Here is a 21,110-nt window from a genome sequence, read left to right on the forward strand (position 1 = left end):
AACTGCCCAGGCTGCACTCCAAGGCCGTGGCTAAAACTAAACACCTGTCTCGCCTCAGTGCCACCAAAAACACACGTTACATTTCTGTGCCACATTCTCAAGCTGCTAACCAAGAGCACTTGACAGCACTCTTTCACTCTCCAGCTGGGTCATCTGAGGCTGACTTCGAGGGTTTTCCTGACCAGCCTGGGGTCTGCCACTCACAATCCAGCCTGCCACTCCAGACCAGTGAGCCCACTGTTGCTGTTCCTCCACAAACACAACCGCCTGCTGGTCCGCTATCAGGGCAACTACCTGCCTCTGTACCAGGACTGCAGTTGTCTCCTGAATTCCTGATGCAGTTGAAAGATATCCTAAGCCTCTTCTCAGATCAGTCGAGAGTCCAGACAGCTCCATTGACTCAGCACAGCTGTTCTGATGTGGTACCGCTCCCCTCGCCCAACCCATTTGACGTTGCTAGAGGCAGGATTGAAGGTGGCATCCCTGGGTTGGAGGACCCAGATTATTCTCTTCAAGCGGAAGGGGATGAGTGGAGTGACGAGGCAGACTTCAAGGAGGACACCTCATATCGCCTATTTGATGCGGCTGACTTTCTTCTGCTATCTCGCAGAGCTTTGGGCACATTGGGCCTTCAAACTACACAGCCCGAATCTACCACTCCCCCCCATGAAAGAGGCTAAAGTTCTTAAGTCTCCAAAATCTTTGGATCATTACCTTCCTGTGCCGGACCCCATTGGCAAACTGGCCAAGGAAGAGCTGGATCATCCTCTGCAGGCACGCCGCTTTTCCATTATGGCCAAAAGGCTCTATGCACTGGACCTGGACTTTATGAATCGCTTGCTTGTTCCAGACATCAACGAGCCAGTCTCCAGTTTGGTTTCGCGCTCACTCCTTCCAAAGCAAGGGGAATCATAACTAAAGGACTCCTTTGAACGCCGCATGGACTACGCCTTGCGTAAAAACCACAAGGCTACTGCCTTTACTATTCAGGCGTCTGCTTCAGCTTCCATATTTTCAAGAGCAGCTATGATGTGGCTAGACGAACTCTTGGATGATCCCGAACCAGACCCTGTCAAGCTCCGCAAGGGCCTGGTAAAATTACACAAGACAGCGGCCTTCGTAGCCAACGCCACACTGGATGTCACCGAGCTGGGAGCACGAGCTCTAGCCTCACAGGTGGTAGCTCGGTGTACCCTTTGGCTCAGGCACTGGGATGCTGATTCTACGGCCAAGGGCAACTTGTCTAGAGCACCCTTTTCTGGGTCTTTACTCTTCAGAGACGAAGCCCTCAAGGCGGTCTTGGTAGACCCTAAAGACAGCCGAAGGCCAGTATTGGCCACTTCTAAGAGAGAGGATCATAGGGCTTTCAGACGTTTCACCCCATATTGCTCCTTTCAGCCCTTTCGAGGAGCGCGGCCTGCAGGGCGAGGCCGCGACTTTCAATCTTCTGGTTTCCGCTCCTCCAGGGGATCCTGGAACAGGCAACGTTTCCAAGCCAGAGCACAGAACAGGGGAAGTCAAGGGGCCTCAACTTCAACTTATGGCAAGGGAGCTCATCAGCGAAGACAATACTGATGCTTTCCCTGTGGGGGGCAGATTGCTAATGTTTGCAAGTCACTGGTTATGTCTGACACAGGTCGCTTGGGTCAGAGATCTATTCCTCCATGGTTACGAACTGGAATTTTGGTTGACCCTTCCAGACAGGTTCATTCCATCCACTCTACCCAGAGTTCGAGACAGGTGCCGGATCATGCGGGAAGCCATAACCCATCTTCTCGACATAGCTGCAATAGAACCTGTACCACTGGAGGAGAGAGCACAAGGGGTTTACTCCCTCCTATTTGCAGTTCCCAAGCGAGATCAGTCATGGAGGGCGGTACTAGATCTCAAATTTGTCAACCGTTTCGTGAAATACCGACTGTTCAAGATGGAGTCCCTGGTGTCAATTGTAGAGGCGCTACACGAAGGGGATTTTCTGGCTTCCATAGATCTCAAAGAAGCTTACCTTCATGTGCCCATCTGTCCAACCCACAGACGTTTCCTGCGATTTGCCTTCGGCCCCCATCACTTCCAATATCGAGCAATGCCTTTCGGTCTCTTGTCGGCCCCGCGAGTATTCACCAAAGTGCTGCTAACCCTGGTGGCTTATCTCCGTCTCCAGGGAGTCCACATTTATCCTTACTTGGACGATCTGTTGATTCGAGCGAGTTCCAGAGATTTGGCCCTCTTTCATGTTCACTCTGCTCTTACGCCTCTACGCACCCATGGTTGGCTGGTCAACTACGACAAAAGTCAACTACTACCAACTCAGAGATTGCAACATTTGGGTGCAATTCTAGACACCACGCAGGCCATGATCTTTTTGTCACCAGATCGTATTACGGCCATCACAGAGATGGCTCTACACCTCGCATGTCGTTCGAGAGTGGACTTAATGCTTCTGGCAAGGGCTCTGGGAATGTTTGTCTCGACCATTCACATCGTGCCATGGGCTCGGCACCACACTCGACCCTTACAGTGGGCCCTACTCCCTTTCCAACAGGACATTGCCATGTCCAACCACCGTACGGTCCACCTGCACCCATCTCTGCGGACTTCTTTCCATTGGTGGGCTACGGCCAAAAATCTCAGACTGGGAACCCCGTTCCGAGAACCAGACAGGACCATACTCACCACAGATGCCAGTCCGTCCGGATGGGGGGCCCATTGCAATTCCCAGTATGTTCAGGGAGTGTGGTCCAACACGGAAGCAAGTCACAATATCAACTGGCTGGAACTAAGAGCGGTCCATCTGGCTCTTTGGCATTTTCAACCCTTGTTCCTTCTGGACCACGTATTGATTCGCACGGACAATACTTGTGTGAAATCACATCTGAACAGACAAGGGGGCACCAGGTCACGGTGCCTCCAGGCGGAAGCGTCTCAACTCTTCCAATGAGCCGAAATACATCTACTTTCACTGAGAGCAGAACATCTCCGAGGTGTTTTAAACGTTGCGGCCGACTGGCTCAGCAGACAACAAGTGATCCCGGGAGAATGGAAGCTACACCCCATGGTGTTCAGCCTTCTCCAACGATGGTTCGGCAGCCTCTCGGTGGATCTTTTTGCATCCAGTCACAATTACCAGCTACCTCGCTACTTCTCCAGGTATCTGGACAACGACGCGGAATCGATGGATGCACTGTTAACTCAGTGGCCAGCAGGCCTCCTATATGCTTTCCCCCGATACCGCTATTGGGCAGGACCATCAGGAAGCTGCGACGCGAAAGGGCCCATCTGATCCTGATAGCACCGTACTGGCCTCGTCGCCCGTGGTTCTCCGACCTGCTCTCCCTTTCAGTGACGGAGTCTTGGAGGTTGCCACTCAGACCAGATCTTCTATCTCAGGGCCCGATTTGGCATCTGGATCCCGAATGGCTCAATCTGACAGCGTGGCATTTGAATGCGGACATTTGATTCATTGGGGACTGTGTAAGGAAGTTGTGGACACAATTCTCGCGTGTCGAAAGCAGTCGACCTCTCGGGTCTACCAGAGCACCTAGTCTACCTTCGCTAGTTGGTGTGACTCTCAAAACGCTCTACCATCTCAGGCCAAGGTTCAACATCTACTGCAATTTTTACATAGAGGCCTGAAGATGGGACTGAAACCTAACACCTTACGCCACCACCATTTCATCTATTCTCTCCGTCGCATCTCCTAATATTCCTATGGGTTCACACCCACTGGTCAAGCATTTTTTGAAGGGGGCCGTCCTACTGTCGCCAGCAGTTTGTCATCGCTTTCCTTCGTGGAGTTTATCGAAGGTCCTGCAAGGCCTGCAGCGCCCTCCTTTTGAGCCCCTTCGATCTGTGCCTTTACGTCTTTTGACCTTCAAAGTCCTGTTCCTCGTGGCGATCCCCCTGGCGAGAAGAATCTCAGAGTTGGGGGCGCTGTCCTCGGCCCGCCATCTCTGTATTTTCCATAAGGACTCAGTGGTACTGCGTCTAGATCCTTCCTTCCGTCCCAAGGTCATTTTGGCGTTCCACTGTAACCAAGACATTGTTTTGCCTTCGTTCTGTCCGGATCCTGTTCATCCGCTCGAGAAGGCCTGGCACTCGCTAGATGTCCGGAGGGCCCTCAAGACCTACCTGTCTCACACCCAGGACATACGGTCAACGGATCCCTTATTTGTATCCTTTCACCCACGTACTCTGGGGCAAAAGGTGTCTAGCTCTACGTTATCTTGTTGGTTGCGTGCCTGTATTGCATTGGCCTATGAGTCCCTTCAGCTGCCAGTGCCTCGTAACATAACGGCACATTCCACTAGGTCAGCTGCCACTACGGCTGCCTTCGCAACCAATGCTCCTCTAGCAGAGATTTGCAGAACGGCTGTATGGTCTACCCCAAATTCTTTCATAAGGCATTATAAGATAGACCGTTACGCTTCTGCTGATGCCTCATTCGGGAGGCGTGTTTTACAACAGGTTATCTCTGCTAAGTAGCCAAGAGGCGGTCCCTCCCTATTAGGGGCTGCTTTGGTACATCCCACGTGATGTCGGACTACCTAAGGAAAATGTACCATTGGTATCACCTGAAGGGTGATTTTCTTAGGTAGTCCGACATCACGGCACTCCCTTTTCGGAGGATTGGGTTTTTTTTGCTACCTTACCACTTATTATTCTTCAGTGTTATAATATTTAAACTTTTTTACCAAGTCAAGACCAATTTGGACCTGTTTAATATGCTTGCGATCTTTGGGTTATGTTTTGGGACACTCTTTCCTTGCTGTGAGGCCTGTTGGCCTTTTCTGTCCTTTCAGATATGTCTCACTTTGGTCTCGTCACGAATGAACTGGAGTGGGAGGGGCTCGATGCCCCAGGTCTTGACTTCGATCCATTCTTGCCTTCGGACGCTAGATGGCGCTATATCCCATGTGATGTCGGACTACCTAAGAAAATCACCCTTCAGGTGATACCAATGGTACATTTTGGCCAGATGCACAGGAAATGAGGCAATCATTTGTAAGGTACAGTTTGCCCCAAGACTTTGGAGTCCCCCCCACATGAGATGATCCCTTCTTGTCTTTTTCCAGATAGAATGCAAAACATTGTTCTTCCTCAGATCCTTTGTGCAACCACATGGGTATTCAGCCTGCACCAGCTGCAAACCTCTGGAATGCTTAAAATGCATTTGGAATTTTGGTTCTTCTCCACCTACTAGCACGAGAGAACTTGCTGCGTAGTTAGCCCAGCTGAGCACAATGTTGAGCTCTTGCTCCTGTGTTGTTTCAGTTTCTCTGTTTTATTAAATTATCTGTTGCAGAACTATCAGGCTTTTATTATTTTGTAATGTATGGTGTACTTTACGCCATCTAGAGCAGAGAAATCAGGTTAAACTTTTTATTTTTAAATTAAAGAGGGAAGTTCTATTATAGTCAATCATGGCTGCCTCACATGCTTTTCTTGTCATAGTGCCCCCAAATCATTAGTGTTCTTAATGTGGCATATACACCAGGGATAGGGAGCTGTTTTCAGCCTGAGGGCTGCATTTCCTTCTGAGGGCCACATGCCAGTGCTAGGCAGGTCCAGAGGCAAAAGTGGGCAGAGCACCTAATGTAAATTTTACCTTCGTACTATAGGCTAGTTTGTTCACATTCTCACACAGACCTCTGTATACTCCTTCGAGACAAGCAAAAGGCATAATCAGAGTTCAGGGGCGCATTCCAGCCAGGCAAAAAAATGATTGGGGTTCAATCTGGGGCCAGTGAGAGGTATGGGTAGGGAGCGTTCTGAGGGCCAGATAGAAAGGGCTGTAGGGCCACATTCAGAATCTCCTCGGGCCTGAGATTCCCCACCCTGATACCAGCTGTCCATGTATGAAGGTTGCTTCTTTATATACCCTTATCCCATGCATGAAAATTGCTATTATCTCTTGCTTCATTTGTGTCTGCTCCATAGCTAAGGCTGCTTTAAATGTAATGATTTTAAGTTAGGAATCAGAAACATTTTATGTGTATACTTAAAAATGTGGCTTCCCAACATGTATATGTAGCATGGCAAATGGCTCATAATGGATCAGATATAACAGGTCATGTATTACAGATTTGCTAATCTAGGCAGTGGTTTTGCACTGCAGGAGTTTCTTCACCCAGTGGTTGGTAGTGCAAGGTTGGTAAATTCATCTCGTACACATTTTCAGTACCTTCTGTATTCACACTTGTTCAGGGGTGGGGAATTGACCAACTAATAATATTGGGTGATATCGTACATTAGTTGTATTCAGAATTAGACCCTTTGAACTACTTAAGATCATTGATTTTAGTGGATCATTTTAGTGGATCACCTCCCCTTCTTGAGGAAGAATGAAGTCATTGACTAAACTTCGTATATCACCAATAATATGGTTAATAAAATTGTAAATGTTAGTGGTTTTAAACCTCCTACATTAAAAACACATCCAAAGGGTATAAAAATATACTTTGGATGTCTTTATAATACAGCAAGTTGGGGTTTTTTTTAAAAAAATAGAGCAATACTTTATATGAACTTCTTACATGGTTAGAACACTGTAAGAACATCTGTTTTAAATTTGTAGCTTAATAGAATTTACGTAGAAAAGATGTATATTTAGCTTCTTTTTTTTAATCCAGTAGATGAACACAGACACGGAGACAACCTACGTACAAAAACATAGATATAGTTTGGACTATACTGAAACTGAGACACATTTTTTAAAAATAAATTCAATATAATGGTATCAATCACACCTAGTAAAAAAGCCTAATGCAGGAATGGGGAACCTGTGGCCCTCCAGATGTTGTAGGACTCCAACTCCCATAATCCCTGAACATTGACCATGCTGGCTGGAGTTGATGGGAGCTGGAGTGCAACAGCATCTGGTTTAATGCTATTATCCTATACACACTTCCTGGGAGTAAGTCTAAATGAAATCAATAGTACTTGCTCTGAATAGGCATGCATAGGATTACACTAACTGTATTTTTTTTTAGGAATTTTTTAGTATTAATTTTGTCAAGATTCCAAGGGCCGTGTGTAGTGTACGTGTACATAAGGCTCTCTTTGTAGTACAGCTATTCCCACCTCCTGAAAAGCCACTTTTATAAGTCAAAGAATTTGATGGGAGACGCTGCAGCTATAAAGTAAAGCTGGCACTCTCCGCTCCCATATGCTCTGAGAAGTGTTTTCTGAGTGACCACAAGCAATTTTAGATTATAACTAAAATATATTTTGTCACATTGGCTGCTGTTAATGCGATTTAATATCTTTCAAGATGCCATAGCTGCTTTAAGTTGGAAATCATTTCAGATTTTTAAAAACTCCTTTTTACTTTAAATTATGCCCACATGCTTCAATTGCTGGTAGCATTGTGTTCTTGGATCAGCAGCTTGCCCTCCAGCTGCTGAATCATGCCCACTGATTTTACTGGCAGTTATTTTCAAGTAAACATCAACCTGTTGGTATCAAAGAGGAAACATTCAGCATTGACTTAATTATGCCAAGTTTTCATCAAAGTTTCACATAAAAAATAAAGTTATGAAATCTGACATGACTTTCAAAAGCATTTTTCTTTCCCACCTGTAATTGTGTATTGATGGTTTTCAAAAAACTGTAACATCGTGTTCTAGCAGAAACATTGCCAAATCTCCCTTTTAAAGTGAAGGGACATTATACCAGAACAGGACAGTCCATACAATAAAACAGACCTAATTTCAGACCTTCCCAGCTTCATAGACTTTTACAGGAAAAATACACAGCTTGATTCTTTCATTTTGGATCTGATAGCCCTATCTAAAAATAAATAAATTCCAGACAAGTTGAGGAATAGATTTTCTAAGATAACATTTCACCTTGTCTATTCTTCAAACTGTAGGCACACACAGTTCTATATTTTTATTTCACACTAACTAAAGGATCATCCAGTTTGACAAATGGGGAAATAGTTTGAGAGTTCCAGTCCTTTCCCAATCCCACTCTCCTACTTTACCTCCTCCACTTACTGTCCAGCACTGAGGCCTTTACCTAAGCAGAGCAAGAGGCAAGGCCATATCTCTCATTCCAAACTCTGTCCCTGTTTTCACAAACCAAACTTGGACTCCAGCCCCTGATGAGTATAAAAAAGAAAATTTTCCACTCTTCCCTACCCCAAAAACCTAGGGGCTTGGGATGGAAAAGTGCCTGGGAAAAAATACTGTTCTGCCTCCACAACCTACAGGATGTGGAGGACAGATAAGCCTGCGGGCTTATCAGTGGTGATGGGCCCACCCAGTGTCAGGGTTGTGGGTAAGTTTTTGAAAGAAAGTAAAGATATGGATTCAGAGGTATGGATGCTAAATACTTCTTTGTGATCCCAGTGTTTGGAGTGGGACAGAGACTTTTGCCTTCTATCAAGTGTATCCCATAACTTTGTTCTAGAGAACTCAATGAAAGCCATTGATCCCCAAGTTTTATTTGTTGGTTACACTAAAGAGTGACTGAATACTGAGAGAGTGGGATAGAATGTTAGGGATATTTAAATATAGATGTGTCTCTTTTTGTCTGCTGAGAATTATTTGTTTAGGGAAAACCATACCGTAGGCTTTAAATAGCCTATACATTTGAAAGTCAATAGTTAACAATATCCAAAATTCAGTTGTTGTTTTAAGAAAAGGTTAATTTCTAGAGGAGCAGTCGCACATTCCTTGACAGAGACATTGACAGAAGCCATACACAAGACACACTGTTAGACTGGATGGAACAAGACTAACACAGACAATTCCAAGGGTCACTTTCTGAATCACCAATAAATAGATTCCAAGTGGCAGAGAACCAAAATAGAAAAATCCAAGCAGCCACACTAGTATTCTGGGTACGTGGTTGCAGAGCTTAGAGAAAATATCTTGATCCAGTTGGCTGTGAGAGTTTACTGATGCTGAGCTTAGGCTGTGATCTGTGTAGTAATCCGAGAGAGTGTTCTGGCTTGAAGTCCTTGTGGAATCTCTCTGTACTTCCATGATGGTTATCACCAAACAGTTTGGTGACCCGTGAGGACTTGAGGAAGCCAAGTTCTTTGGCGTCAAGACTACTTCTTTGCAGTCTGAACTCCATGCTGTTCTGTCCTTTGTCATGAGTTTGGACATGACATTTGTATCATCGGGAAGTCCTTCCACTTCCTCTTCCTGCAGCTGTGTCTCATGGCGGCAGAAGGGACAGCTGATGCAATGGGAGCCATCTCCAACATGAAGGATTTTTGTCACGCATTTAGCACACACCCTATGAAGGCAGTCCAAAATTTTGGGTTTGCGGCTGTGAACGTTAAACTTCTGGTAACAGATTTTACATTCCAGCTCGTCATTCAGTGCTTTTTCTTCGCCCTCTGTTTGAGGATAATTCATCTTTACATGAGGCAGGCTGTAAAAGAGAACAGCAGTGAGTTTCTACTTTTAATTATGCCCTTTTGGTAGTACTTTGTATCTAGAGCACCCTCTCCCAACCTGGAGCCCATCAAGGGGGTTCAACTACAACTGCCATCATCCTATTGGCCATATTGGTGGGGCTGAGAGAAGTTGTAGTCCAAAATATCTTGAGATACCAGATTGGGGAACCTGCCCCTGGAGTATATTCTGCCACTGCAGGGAAAAAAAAAAGTTAAAACTGGTAGCAGTAGTGAAATTAAAAGTAATTATCACTTGTCATTAGGAGTATTTGCTTTTCAATTTTGTATAATTGCCCCGAACATTAACTGAGTCTGTCTTGTTTTATATCCTACTGTTCAAATTATATCCGACAGGGAATTGCTTCCCCACACCACAGACTTAAACCTTTTCTTGAATATATGAACAATACCTCACGTAGCTAAGTTAGGAGCCCAACATCGCTCAGTGAGCTTTATAGTAGTACAGGATTTGAATCCAGGCCTCTCCATTCCAAGGCCAGCACTCTGTGCGCTATACCATGCACTCTCTCCCAACAGGGCCTGGATATGATTCCAGACTCTAAGTTTTGTGTAAAATTCTAATCTCAAATATGAATGTAACAACATTCAAAAATTTTGAATATGACAATTCAGAGTTTATTTCAAAAAATTGTTTCATCTCTTGCCTCAGAACCACTGCTTGTTTGGAAGATTGAATCTTCCTCCTCTTTCCCCCTCTCATCCAAACTGTCTTGGAGCAAACCTGTGGGGAAAAGTATCTGTACCCACACGTAGATTGCAATCTAATGTCCACATGGGCTTAAGACTCATTAAATTCAGTGTTATGATACGGAGGCTACAACCCTGCCTTCCTGTACATCTGCTCCCACGGGTGATACATGCCCTGGTCTCCTCTCGCTTAGACTACTGTAATGCACTCTACATGGGGTTACCCTTGAAAACGGTCTGGAAATTACAGCTGGTACAGAATGCAGCGGCGTGCTTGATTAAGAACAGCCATCGCCGTGATCATATCACCCCGGTGTTAGTGGATCTACACTGGTTACCAGTTGTTTACCGGGCCTAATTCAAGGTGTTGGTATTGACCTTTAAAACCCTATACGGTTCCGGCCCAGTTTATCTGAAGGAGTGCCTCCAGCATCACCAGTTATGCCGCATGACAAGATCAGCCACACAAGACCTTCTCTCAGTCCCATCAGTTAAAACAGCTGGGCTGGTGCGGACCAGAGAGAGGGCATTTTCAATTGTGGCCCCCACCCTCTGGAACTCCCTTCCTTTCGATCTTCGCCACACCCCCTCCCTGACAGGTTTCCGCCAGGCCTTAAAGACCTGGCTATTCAGGCAGGCCTATGGGGTCTCTGGGGATGGGTCAGTTTCTAATGTTGTTTAATGCTGTTTAATTTTAATTATTATATTTTTGGTTATATTGTATTTTATCATGATATTGTACGTCGCCTAGAGTGGCCGTTTATTCGGTCAGATAGGCGACTCAAAAATAAATTATTATTATTATTATTATCATTATTATTATTATTATTATTATTATTATTATTATTATTATTTGTGTGTAAGCTTACACAGGGTTGAGCTGTGAACAGCAAGGAGTAATTACTCCTCTGTAATATTTAGTTACCACTGTTTATCAATATGGGAAAGAACTGAATACACACACATTAGTTGGCTGCAAAGCATTTGCCTTGGAGTTGAGTATATAACACAGAAACATATATGACCATTGCTACAATCCAACCTTCACAAGTATTTAGAGTTTTCTTTTCTTTTCTTTGGATAAATGCTCTTGTAACACTGCACTCTGTTTCTGAGTTCCCAGAGAGGAGTTTCACAGTTGCACATTTTAACAACACTATGTATTTAACAAAGGTATTACTTGACCTTTTTTTAAAAAAAACTGAATGTAGGTTTCCCATGATATTTCTTTGATTACTAGGAATGCATGGTGTGAAGCTCCAAGGATTTGATGAGTAAATAGGTGCGACTGTGTATTTCACATTTTTCTCTGTTTTGCCTGAAAAGGTGCTTTATTTCTATTCACGCTTCCTAATAAACAGAGCTGGTTGAGTCTTGGCTCATCACCCTCACGTTGCCATGCAGCAGTAATGGAATTTTAATGGAAACAGGCAAGGTTAAAAACAACAACAAGGCAATTTTATTAGGAGACAGTTCTGTGAGTTTGAACTTGAAGCCCAATTTCAGTTGCATCTTTCCCCCCCCCCTTTTCTTTTTAACAGTCAAGTTTACATAAAGGTCTTTATCGAACACATGTGATGGAGCAGCTCCCCTAGGAGGAACAGTTGCAGCATTGGGGGCTTTTTAGTTTAAAGAAAGGGCGAGTAAGCTGTGACATGATAGAAGTGTAAAAGATGGCTTTAAAAGAGGATTACAGGAATGCATGGAGGGTAAGGCGATCAGTGGCTACAAGCCATGATGGCTATGCTATGTCTCCTCAGGTGGAGGCAATATGCTTCTGAAAGCTAGTTGCTGAGAACTGCAAGAGGGGAGAGCGCTGTTGTGCTCAGGTCCTGCTTGCAGGCTTCCCCTAAGTGTCTGGCTGGTCAATGTGAGAACAGTATGCTGGGGTAGATGGGCCATTGGCCAGATCCAGCAGGCTCTTTTTATGTTCTTATAGATCGCATACACCATATACATTCTTTTACACACGTTATGTGCATAGCAGAGCAGGGTCCAACACTAAGAAATAAAAAGTACATTTACATAAGAATTTTCTGATAAATAGTCATGCAGTTCTTTCTAGCACTATGTGGTTTTACTTTGATTCTGCAAGGTGTGAACAGTTTATATAGAATATAATCCAGTTATTCTGTATGTTGCTCCTTAATAAAAAGACTGTCCTTCAGCTAGGATTATACAGCCAGATCTAGAACCAGAGAAAGTCTGGTCTTAGTGCTGTTTCAAAAATCAGCATTAGGGTCCTGGAAAATACTGTCTGGAACTGTCCCTTCCCCCTGTTCTCTAAGCGCATTCAACAGTAGAGTGCCTCTGAGCGTATCAAGAAAAGTCACACCTGAATAAGTGCTAGCTTCCCCTTTATAGAGATTAGGCACAGCTCCAGACAAATTTGACCTGCATCTAATTTTAATTTTAAATTAAAGCACTCCTTGGAGAGCATTCATAGGAGTGTAAATTACAGATATTAAGTTCCTCACCTACCAAATTCTCTCTGTCCACCTTGAAATGTTTCAATATAATTACCCTGATGGTAGGTGTGGATGCTTTTAAAGTAGGTTGCCTCCCATGGCAACAAATTAGGGGTTATTTATGTAAAATATTTGTATCTAGACTCTCTGTCTCTCATGGACTCCCTAAGGAGGCTTTTCACAATATTTAACACTTTGTAAAACAAATCAGCAAAAACAAAAACCCGAACCAAATTTTCAAGAAGCCAAACCACAAGAATGTCATCTTGTCAGAGGAAAAATAACCAGTAAATATATCAGACAGGTGTTCAGTTATCACTTACCTCAAGAGCACCCTGAAATAACAGTGTTTTTCACTGGGGGTTGAAAAACAAATAGTGAAGGGGACAAGTAGACTTCCCTCAGGAAGGCATTCAAAGCCAAACACCACCACCACCACAACAAAAAGACAGTGTTTTGTGTGATCACTTGCCAGGTCTTGTCCATGATAGGGTATAGCTAGCAGCCTATGCTGATAAAAGTATTTGTGGCCGCTATTACACTTGGACATCCAGAAGCTCTTTGAAGCTACAAACTAGATTCTGAACAGGGAGGAGAATGCAATTCTATCCAAAACAGCTAATACACCTAATCCTACATCAGCTGTTCACCCAACCCTTACCACTTCTGTCTGATGTGGATTAAATTTCCATTTGTTCACCTACATCCAATTCATCACTGATTTAGAACCTCCACAACTAACCTGGGTTTAGATGGAGATGGAAATGAAAGAGAGAGCTGTGTGTCATTAGCATACTGATGGTATCATACCTAGGTCCCCTGGGCAACCTCACCTAGTGATTTATGCAGAAATTAAATGGCCTAGGAGACCCTTGTAGTCTCCCACAAATCAAAGTCCAATGGATGGACTAAAGGATTTAAAAAAAAATGTTTTAAACTTTGTTTTGTTTTAATGTATTTTAAGGTCTGTTTTTATTAAAGTGTTTTTAGCGCTTTTGTTTGCTGCCCTGGGCTCCTGCTGGGAGGAAGGGTGGGATATAATAATAATAATAAAATAATAATGATGGAGCGGCAAACTCCTAGCACCACCTTCTGAGATCTTCAAGAAGAATTTGAACCACAGTATCCAGCAAGGCGGCCCAGAAGGATACCATGATTGATGTCATTGAACACTGTTAATCGAGAGGGCAGCATTCTGCCCTACCCTATCTTCTCATGCAGCTCATCCTTCAGGGCAGCCAAGACCATCTCAGTCATGAATCCAGGCCAGAAACCAGACTGAGAAGGCCCTAGATAAATGATATGCTGGAGCTGGGCCACCACTACCCACTCAAACACCTTGCCTAAATAAGATATGTTCAAGATTAGCCCACTTATCCCAATAAATATTCTGTCTCTCTCATTGTGATTCTTGTGTGTGCTCTAATTCACTTTGCCCCTTTACTTTTGCAAATGTGAAATATGGAAGGAATAGACAGTCTTTGCAGCCAAATGAAATGTTCAGGTTGATAAACCTGCCCATGTTAACTATAACAAGAGCGGGTTTAAACAACAATAACAACAATAACTTCATAAGACATTCCTTGGAGAGGTACGGGAACGGGGAGGAAACATCAGGAGAATTTTAGAAAGTGTTTTCATCGTTACATAGAAAAGGTATGATGTGCCCCTGAAAGAGGGGTGTGTGTGTGTTTTGATTGGGAGGCAAGGCCAATGTTGTGTTTAAACAACAATATACATGGTTCATTACATCCTCCTTGCAGTGAGGGAGAAGGAAATACACCTGTTTGAGATTTTTTAAAAAATTATGTAAGTATATAAGTTGAAACATCATATAAACGCCTCCTTTTTGTAAGATTAAATACATTTACAATAGGCAGAATATTGCCTTCTTACTCATAACTCAGTGGCAAGGAGTTCTTTATTTAAACAACTACTGGGTTCCATAGTCCATTGACGTGTTGAAATATGTATGAAGAGTTACAGAATGCCATCTCAGTTTGACTAATAAAAGAGTATCTCACTCTTTTCCCAGCCATTCATGTTTCAAAGATGTTTCCTTATGTTTCCAGTGATGAGCTTAAGCCAGTCTAGCAACCACTGGAGCCTTTAATACTACCTTGTGGTTCTTTCTAGGGACTAAATCTGGTATAAAATTAAGAAGACAAAAAGTTCATGGGTACACTGATGTTAGTAAAGTACTGTCTTGCCTGGACAATCATTTTCCAAAATGCTTGAGTTATGTAACATGTCCATCACATGGCCTGAGCTTTATACTAGCTTGAAAGTTCTTCCTGGAATCACAATGCCTGAACAAGGCCCTAGGAGCAGATCCAATCACTTTCTCAAGTTACACAGAACTCTGCATCTGGCAAAAGACAAAAAGTTGCTAGCTTCAGATAGCAAAATATGATGATGAATGGGAATGGTTTAGGCTGGAACTGCACATCACTCAGCAAACCTGAGTTGGCCCCAGCACTTTTGAACTTGATAATGGAGCCTTTCAGCTGTAGCACTGAAATTCCCTCCCCAGAAAGCTCCACTTAATACCGTCTTTGTTTTCTTTTTGATGCCAGATGAAAACATTTTTGTTTGCCAGGGCTTGTAATGCTGCATGAGTTCTATAGTGAATTTTTAAAAATACGAGTGTTTTAAGTTAATGTAGTTTCTTGGCAGATTTACCAGAATATTTTAAGAGGAGGAGAAGACATCTTTCATGGGAAGCACTGAAAATTCCTTTTCTTCCTTAGCACTCAAGAAGATAAAAAAAATCATTGATAAAATAAAAAAAACATCCTAAAGGCCAGCAGATGTAATAGTATTTCATGGATTCTAGTCCATGAAAATATATTCCATAAAAAAATCTATTTGCCTTTAAGGTGCCACTTAGCCTCTTTGTTGTCTTTGCTACTGCAGTCTAATCTGGCAACCTCTCTGGAAGTTTACAGATAGTCAGTTATAAGGTTTTTTTGTTCATTGTTTCCAGGTTTTACTGTTATGTGGAAAATGGTCAGATACAGCTTCATTTTTATTTTTGGTTTCTAGCATTCTAGGCAGCTGCTTGTGTCTAGGAGGCGAAAGGAAGCATGATTCACCCCAAGCATAGCATTATGTATCCATTAGGGATTGTAGGCCAGTTTGAACCAATGAAGTGCTTCTCAACTCTACATAGGTCTTCTCAGAGCTTGGAAGTAACTAGTTACAAGTAATGAATTACTTGTAATTCATTACTTTTTTGAGTAACGAGTGGGTAATTCCTTTACATTTTGACTGTAATAGAACTAGGAGTAATTTTACTACTTTTGTGGAGTAATTGTAACGTTTCCAGAATTACTTTGGGGCATTACTTGGGGAGGGGGAGCAGGGGAATTCTTCTGCTCCTCTAATTTGTGGATGAAAATCATGTGTCTCATACTGGGCTTCTGTTGCTCTTTCCTCATGCTCTGTGGATGGGTAGGAGGCGACGAGGGAGGAGGCGGAGAGTGAGACGGGGTGGAGTGGAGAAAACAATTATTTTAAAAAATGGATAGTGGTGGTGAAGAATGGAGTAGAGGGAAAAAGGATCCAGAGGTCAAAAACATGGATAAAGGAGGAGAAGGAGGCAGCAGGAATGGAGATAAAGAACTGTGGAGGTGAAAGATGACCTGTGTGTGTGTGTGTGTGAGAGAGAGAGAGAGAGAGAGTGAGTGACAGAGAGAGAGAGAGAGAGAATACTGTGTTTGCACTTGGCACACAAAGTGGCCTCCACCACCCTCTCTGCCTACTGTGCTGCATTTGCAGTATTTTAACCTTTTCGCATCTCAGGTGAAAATGTTTGCTTGAGTGAGTGTCCCTTAGTTGGTGGCAGGGCAGGGTCTGGGAGATGGTTAAGTGAGAGAGGTTATGCTTGCTGGCTGAGTGGGGGGGTGCGCTTGGTTTGGCGTGCAAAGATCTGAGTAGTGGCCTCAGCCTCCCTCCCCACCACCCTTACCAGCGGAGAGACCACCATTGCTATCTTATGAATACAAATAATTATTCTACTACCTGTTTATTTTTAATGTTGTTTTAGGCTACTTAGAGGTGCAGCAGCCAAGGCCAGCACCTTGTAGGCATTTTTTTTAAAAAGGTAACTGAAATGTAATTGTAGTGATTACTTTGGAGGAAAAGTAAAGCAATCAGTTACTTTCAGAGCAATTGTAATTGTAACAGTAATTACTACTTTTTGGGGCCATGTAACTGTAACTGTAATTTATTACTTTTTAAAAGTAATCTTCCAAGCTCTGGGTCTTCTAGGTATATTTCGAAAGGGGGCTGTGCAACTTTCCGATTCATCTATTTGCTTTAGAGTTCTCCAGTTAAACACACAATTTTAGGCCAGAAAAACTCATTCAATTTTATCCTCTAAAAGCATGAGAGCAGTTGCTCCTTATAAAGATAACAAAACAGATGGGGATGGAAGACCCACAGAGAGCATCAGAGAACAAATACATAATGTAATAAATATGGCTGCATTCTTCATTTTCTTCTGTTCTATTCTCAACTGCGAGAGAAAGCTGAGCCAAGACATATAAGATTTGTTTTGTTTCATCAAACTTTACACAGGGGGAGGAGGGATCAATGTTCCCATCCTCACATATAATCAGGATTTCCTACAGTGTGGTATAGTGCTTAGAGTATTTGACTAGGACCTGAGAGACCAGGGTTCAAATTTCCACTCAGCCACCAAGTGCATTGGGTGATCTTTGGCTGGTCACTATTCCTAGCCTAACAGGGTTGTTGTGATGATAAGATGGGGAGGGGAGGACCATGCATGTTACCTTGAGCTGTGGGATATAAATGTAATATTTATACAAATAAAATGAACTGGAATCACTTTGCAGCAGAGCACATAGAAAATGCAGAATGTTACTATGTTTTACAAGTGTTCTTAATGAAAGGCTGAAACTGAAATTTACTGGACTGACTACACTATATTTAGTGCATCCTTAAAGGTTTTCTCTTCTCCTATTTCTTCATTGGTGCTTTTTCTTCGTTTTGCCTTTATACTAAGTCAGACTATTGGTCCATTCAGTGCATTATTTTCCATTGTGAATGACAGCTCCTTTCCAAATGCTGAGGCAGATAAATGGCTATCTGAGCTCCTTTTAACGAGTTGGCAAGGTTTGGTATTTGTATCTTACGCATGCAGATTAAATGCACAGTTAGTTAGTTGAATGAGGTCAACATTTGCTCCTGTACATTTAACAGTTTTATAGATGACAGAACTTTGACTGGATCAGTTTTCCAAATTTCTACAGCCCTGTAACAAGACAAGCTGTACCTGCTCAAATACCCTTTTCTACACAATAATCAAAAGTACAGGAGCTCTGTTGTTGAAAGATTGGCTCATCGCATGGTTAGCCTATAATCCAGATTAGATTAAACCACAAAAATCAGATAATGGTTGTTATTCCAACCAGGAAAACTGCTAAGGGTATATTTATGTACTTTATATAAAGTGTAGCACACTGATTCAGAGTTGCAACCACATTTCCAGATGGTTGCTATCACTGATTAAGAACATAGGAATTTGCCTTATCAGGTAATGCTATTTATCCATCTAGTCTAGTGCTATCTTGTCTAACTGACAATATCTCTCTAGTGTCTCAAGCAGAAGCCTTTCCCATTGCCTGCTTTCTTGTCTTTTTAAACTGCGGACACCGAAGATTGAACCTGGGATGTTCTGCATATACAAAGTGTGTGCTCTACCACTGAGCTGTGATCCCTCCCGTAAAGTGCAGGCTGTCCAAAATCTCAGATGACAGTCATACTGAGAACATCAGATAGGCAAACTCTCAGTACTTGGTTCTGCAAGGGTAGCCACTGTGATGCCCTCTGGTTATTGTTTGACTCCCAATTCCCCTTGGCCCCACCCAACATGGCTGGTGGATGGGGATGGTGGGAGTTGTAGAGCAACATCTGGAAGGCACAAGTTGGATATCTGTGCAGTACTGCATTCCCCTTTACAGTGGAGTGTTGAATTGGAAAGCGTGCCTTTCCAAGTCTACTGGATAAATTTTCAAACCGTGAAGACCTGAGGCAAGAATGTGGTTTTGATAATCAGAATCATCATCAACCAATAAATCTGAAATTTACTGACAGAAAGAGATCTTAGTTTTTTAAAATTAAATGTCAGGTTCACTCAGAAGAAAAGGTATCCACAAAGTTAAGACCTGTACAATATAGAAACAGATAAAAGGTTTCATGTAAATTAATCAGAATGAAACTTTTTATCATGATGATGATGATGATGATGATGATCAGAATGAAACTTTTTATCTACGATGCAACATGTTTTCTCTCTGAAGTTCATGTAGTATTGCTTTTTGCATGCTTGGCAATATTTTAATTCAGAAGCAAAAAACCACTGTTTCAACAGAGAACTGATCCTGTCTATTTTTCTAAGTGTCATGCTTTTCCAAATAATGCATTTTGGGGGCAAGAAAGGGGAGACAAATGTGCTACATTCCAGTACTTCAAAGAAAAGATACATAGCTATTAAAGTATCAAAATATAGAACTAAGGTTACAAGTTGTTGCCCCCCCCATGCTAAGATTAAAAGATTGATAAACATACATACATGCCACCTGGTAACATCTCTTTCTATCCTTACATTGATAATTAAAATTAGACTGTTGTAGATAAGCAACATGTGTTTCACATTGGCTTCCTGACGAGTCAACGTATTTGGATTTGAGACTGTTCATAGAATTTTTTCTACAAAGAGAGGCATGAAAATAGCACAGTAGACCCATGCAGTGTCACCTTTTGTTGTATGCAGTGGAAAGTACATGCAGTAGAAATGCTTGAAAAGAATCAGGTCGCTTCCAACCTACCCAATTTGCTCTTTAAACAAAGCATTCCTGGTTTCAGGATAAAGCCCCAGTGGGAGAAAACCATCTTTCCGCTGGTATGGTCTGTCAATTTGTATGCAGCCCCGGCACTGCTTCTAAATGGGCTCTGCTCCAACTCTCACAGGTGTATAAAAAGACCGCAGCCGGAAAGCTTGGAGATATCAACCTCAAAGTGACGGAACAAGAGAAAGAATTTGCTGGGAAGGCTGCTCAGTACCAGCGAGAAATGAAGCACCTCCGGTGGCTGCTGCAAGAGAAGCAGGAAACCCTTGATGAAGTGTTGCAGCAGAAAAGGTAAGTCAGTCAAAGCCTTGAACAAACCTGCTTAGCTCTAACTGATTGAAGGAGGGCAGATGCAGAACATGCTGTACCTAAGAGCCCCATCTGGTGTGCTCTGGCTGTATGCACTTTCCTGTCTGCTGGATTGAAAAGCCCATCTTCCTCCTCCTCTCAACTGGCTCTGTCAACTCTCCCTTCCCTCCCCAAACCCCCAACCTGCAAATCCTTGAAGGAAGTCATTGATTGCTAGTGCTGACAGCCAGCCTTAAAATTCCTCTCGGCAGCTTACTGCCTCTTCCTGAAGGGAAGCAAAATGCACAGAAGCTATTAACTTGAATTGAGCTTTCAACAATTCTCTCCAAAGTGAATCACTGGTCATGTGCTCATTGATTTAATAATGTCTTGCAGCAAGGACTAATGAAGTCCCAGGCTGACAGTTTTCTGACAAAAAGGAGACAGAGGCATTCAGTTAACATCACTTGGCAAAAGAAACGTTTTGTGGATCATTTGTGGATCAAGAGGTTTCAAATAACAAAAAAGGGAAATAAATGATTGACTAGGTCTTGGCTAGAGGATGATTCTCAGTGTTGAGTGTCTCAGTGTCAGTAATCTATACGGAGTGGTACTTTTTTCTCATTTTATTAATAGGAAAGCTTAATAAAATGTTTCTCGTGTCATTAAAACGACACAGGAAGCGACCAATTAAGCAGTTATTTTTGCAGCTCATCACAACCATTGTGAGATAAAATAATGCAGCCTGGAACTCAAGCTGTGTGCCATCAATGTCAGTAATGTTAACTCTCTCATTAGATGATAAATAGTATGGTCAAATAACTGCTGTTTTCTTGGCAAAGTGGGTGCACTCTCTGTGAATACCACCCGTGCTGCAGGGCCTGATGTATCAGTTCATGTGTGTTATGTCTTAGGGCACCTCCAGGTGACCCATTTATTGAGCATTCGTCCTGATTTGTTTGTGCAAAGTTTGCATGGAGGTTATACAATTTGTGCTATTTATTGAACATTCATCTTGATTAGTTTCTGCACTCGTTATATGGCTTCCCATCAATTGATTATTATCCCACACTTTCTAGTGTATTTTCCTGTCACTTTCTTTACTGACAAGTCATTTTTATTTTTAAAAAAGCAGGTTTCTTGCACAAGAGCACTTTAATCCACTTTAATTGTGCAAACCTAAATTTGCCAGTATGTGATTGAATTCCTCCTACAAATCAGTGATAGTCTGGAGGGGGCCTTACCCTGTAGAAAACTGAGTTGCACCAGTGTGCTGAATCTAATATGTCCATCAATGCTCAGGAAGAAAATAAACATTCTTGTGAGATGGAACGTGGTCAACCTTAGACACTTTGGTGC

At 42.7% G+C, this 21,110-nt stretch overlaps 2 protein-coding genes across 3 annotated transcripts in view; one reads left to right on the top strand and one right to left on the bottom strand.

Moving 5' to 3' along the window:
• Positions 1-21,110, top strand: part of CEP89 (centrosomal protein 89) — a 104,336-nt gene that overhangs the window by 67,624 nt on the left and 15,602 nt on the right. For both annotated transcript variants that reach the window (XM_061594048.1, XM_061594049.1), the window contains one exon: positions 19,585-19,754. In XM_061594048.1, coding sequence (XP_061450032.1) covers positions 19,585-19,754 — 170 coding nt within the window. The remainder of the gene's footprint in view (positions 1-19,584; positions 19,755-21,110) is intronic.
• Positions 7,664-19,898, bottom strand: LOC133369130 (E3 ubiquitin-protein ligase RNF182-like). The gene is made up of 2 exons (XM_061594051.1): positions 19,443-19,898; positions 7,664-9,387 (listed from the first exon to the last, which is right to left on the bottom strand). Exon 2 carries the CDS (start codon positions 9,369-9,371, stop codon positions 8,649-8,651), a length of 723 nt encoding a protein of 240 aa, XP_061450035.1. The 5' UTR covers positions 9,372-9,387; positions 19,443-19,898; the 3' UTR covers positions 7,664-8,648.

The sequence above is a fragment of the Rhineura floridana genome, chromosome 13 (assembly GCF_030035675.1).
Source record: "Rhineura floridana isolate rRhiFlo1 chromosome 13, rRhiFlo1.hap2, whole genome shotgun sequence".
NCBI classification, from domain to species: Eukaryota; Metazoa; Chordata; class Lepidosauria; order Squamata; family Rhineuridae; genus Rhineura; species Rhineura floridana.

Bases quoted from the DNA above. Each gene is read 5' to 3' on its own strand.
- LOC133369130 (XM_061594051.1), bottom strand. From the start codon at position 9,371: ATGAATTATCCTCAAACAGAGGGCGAAGAAAAAGCACTGAATGACGAG.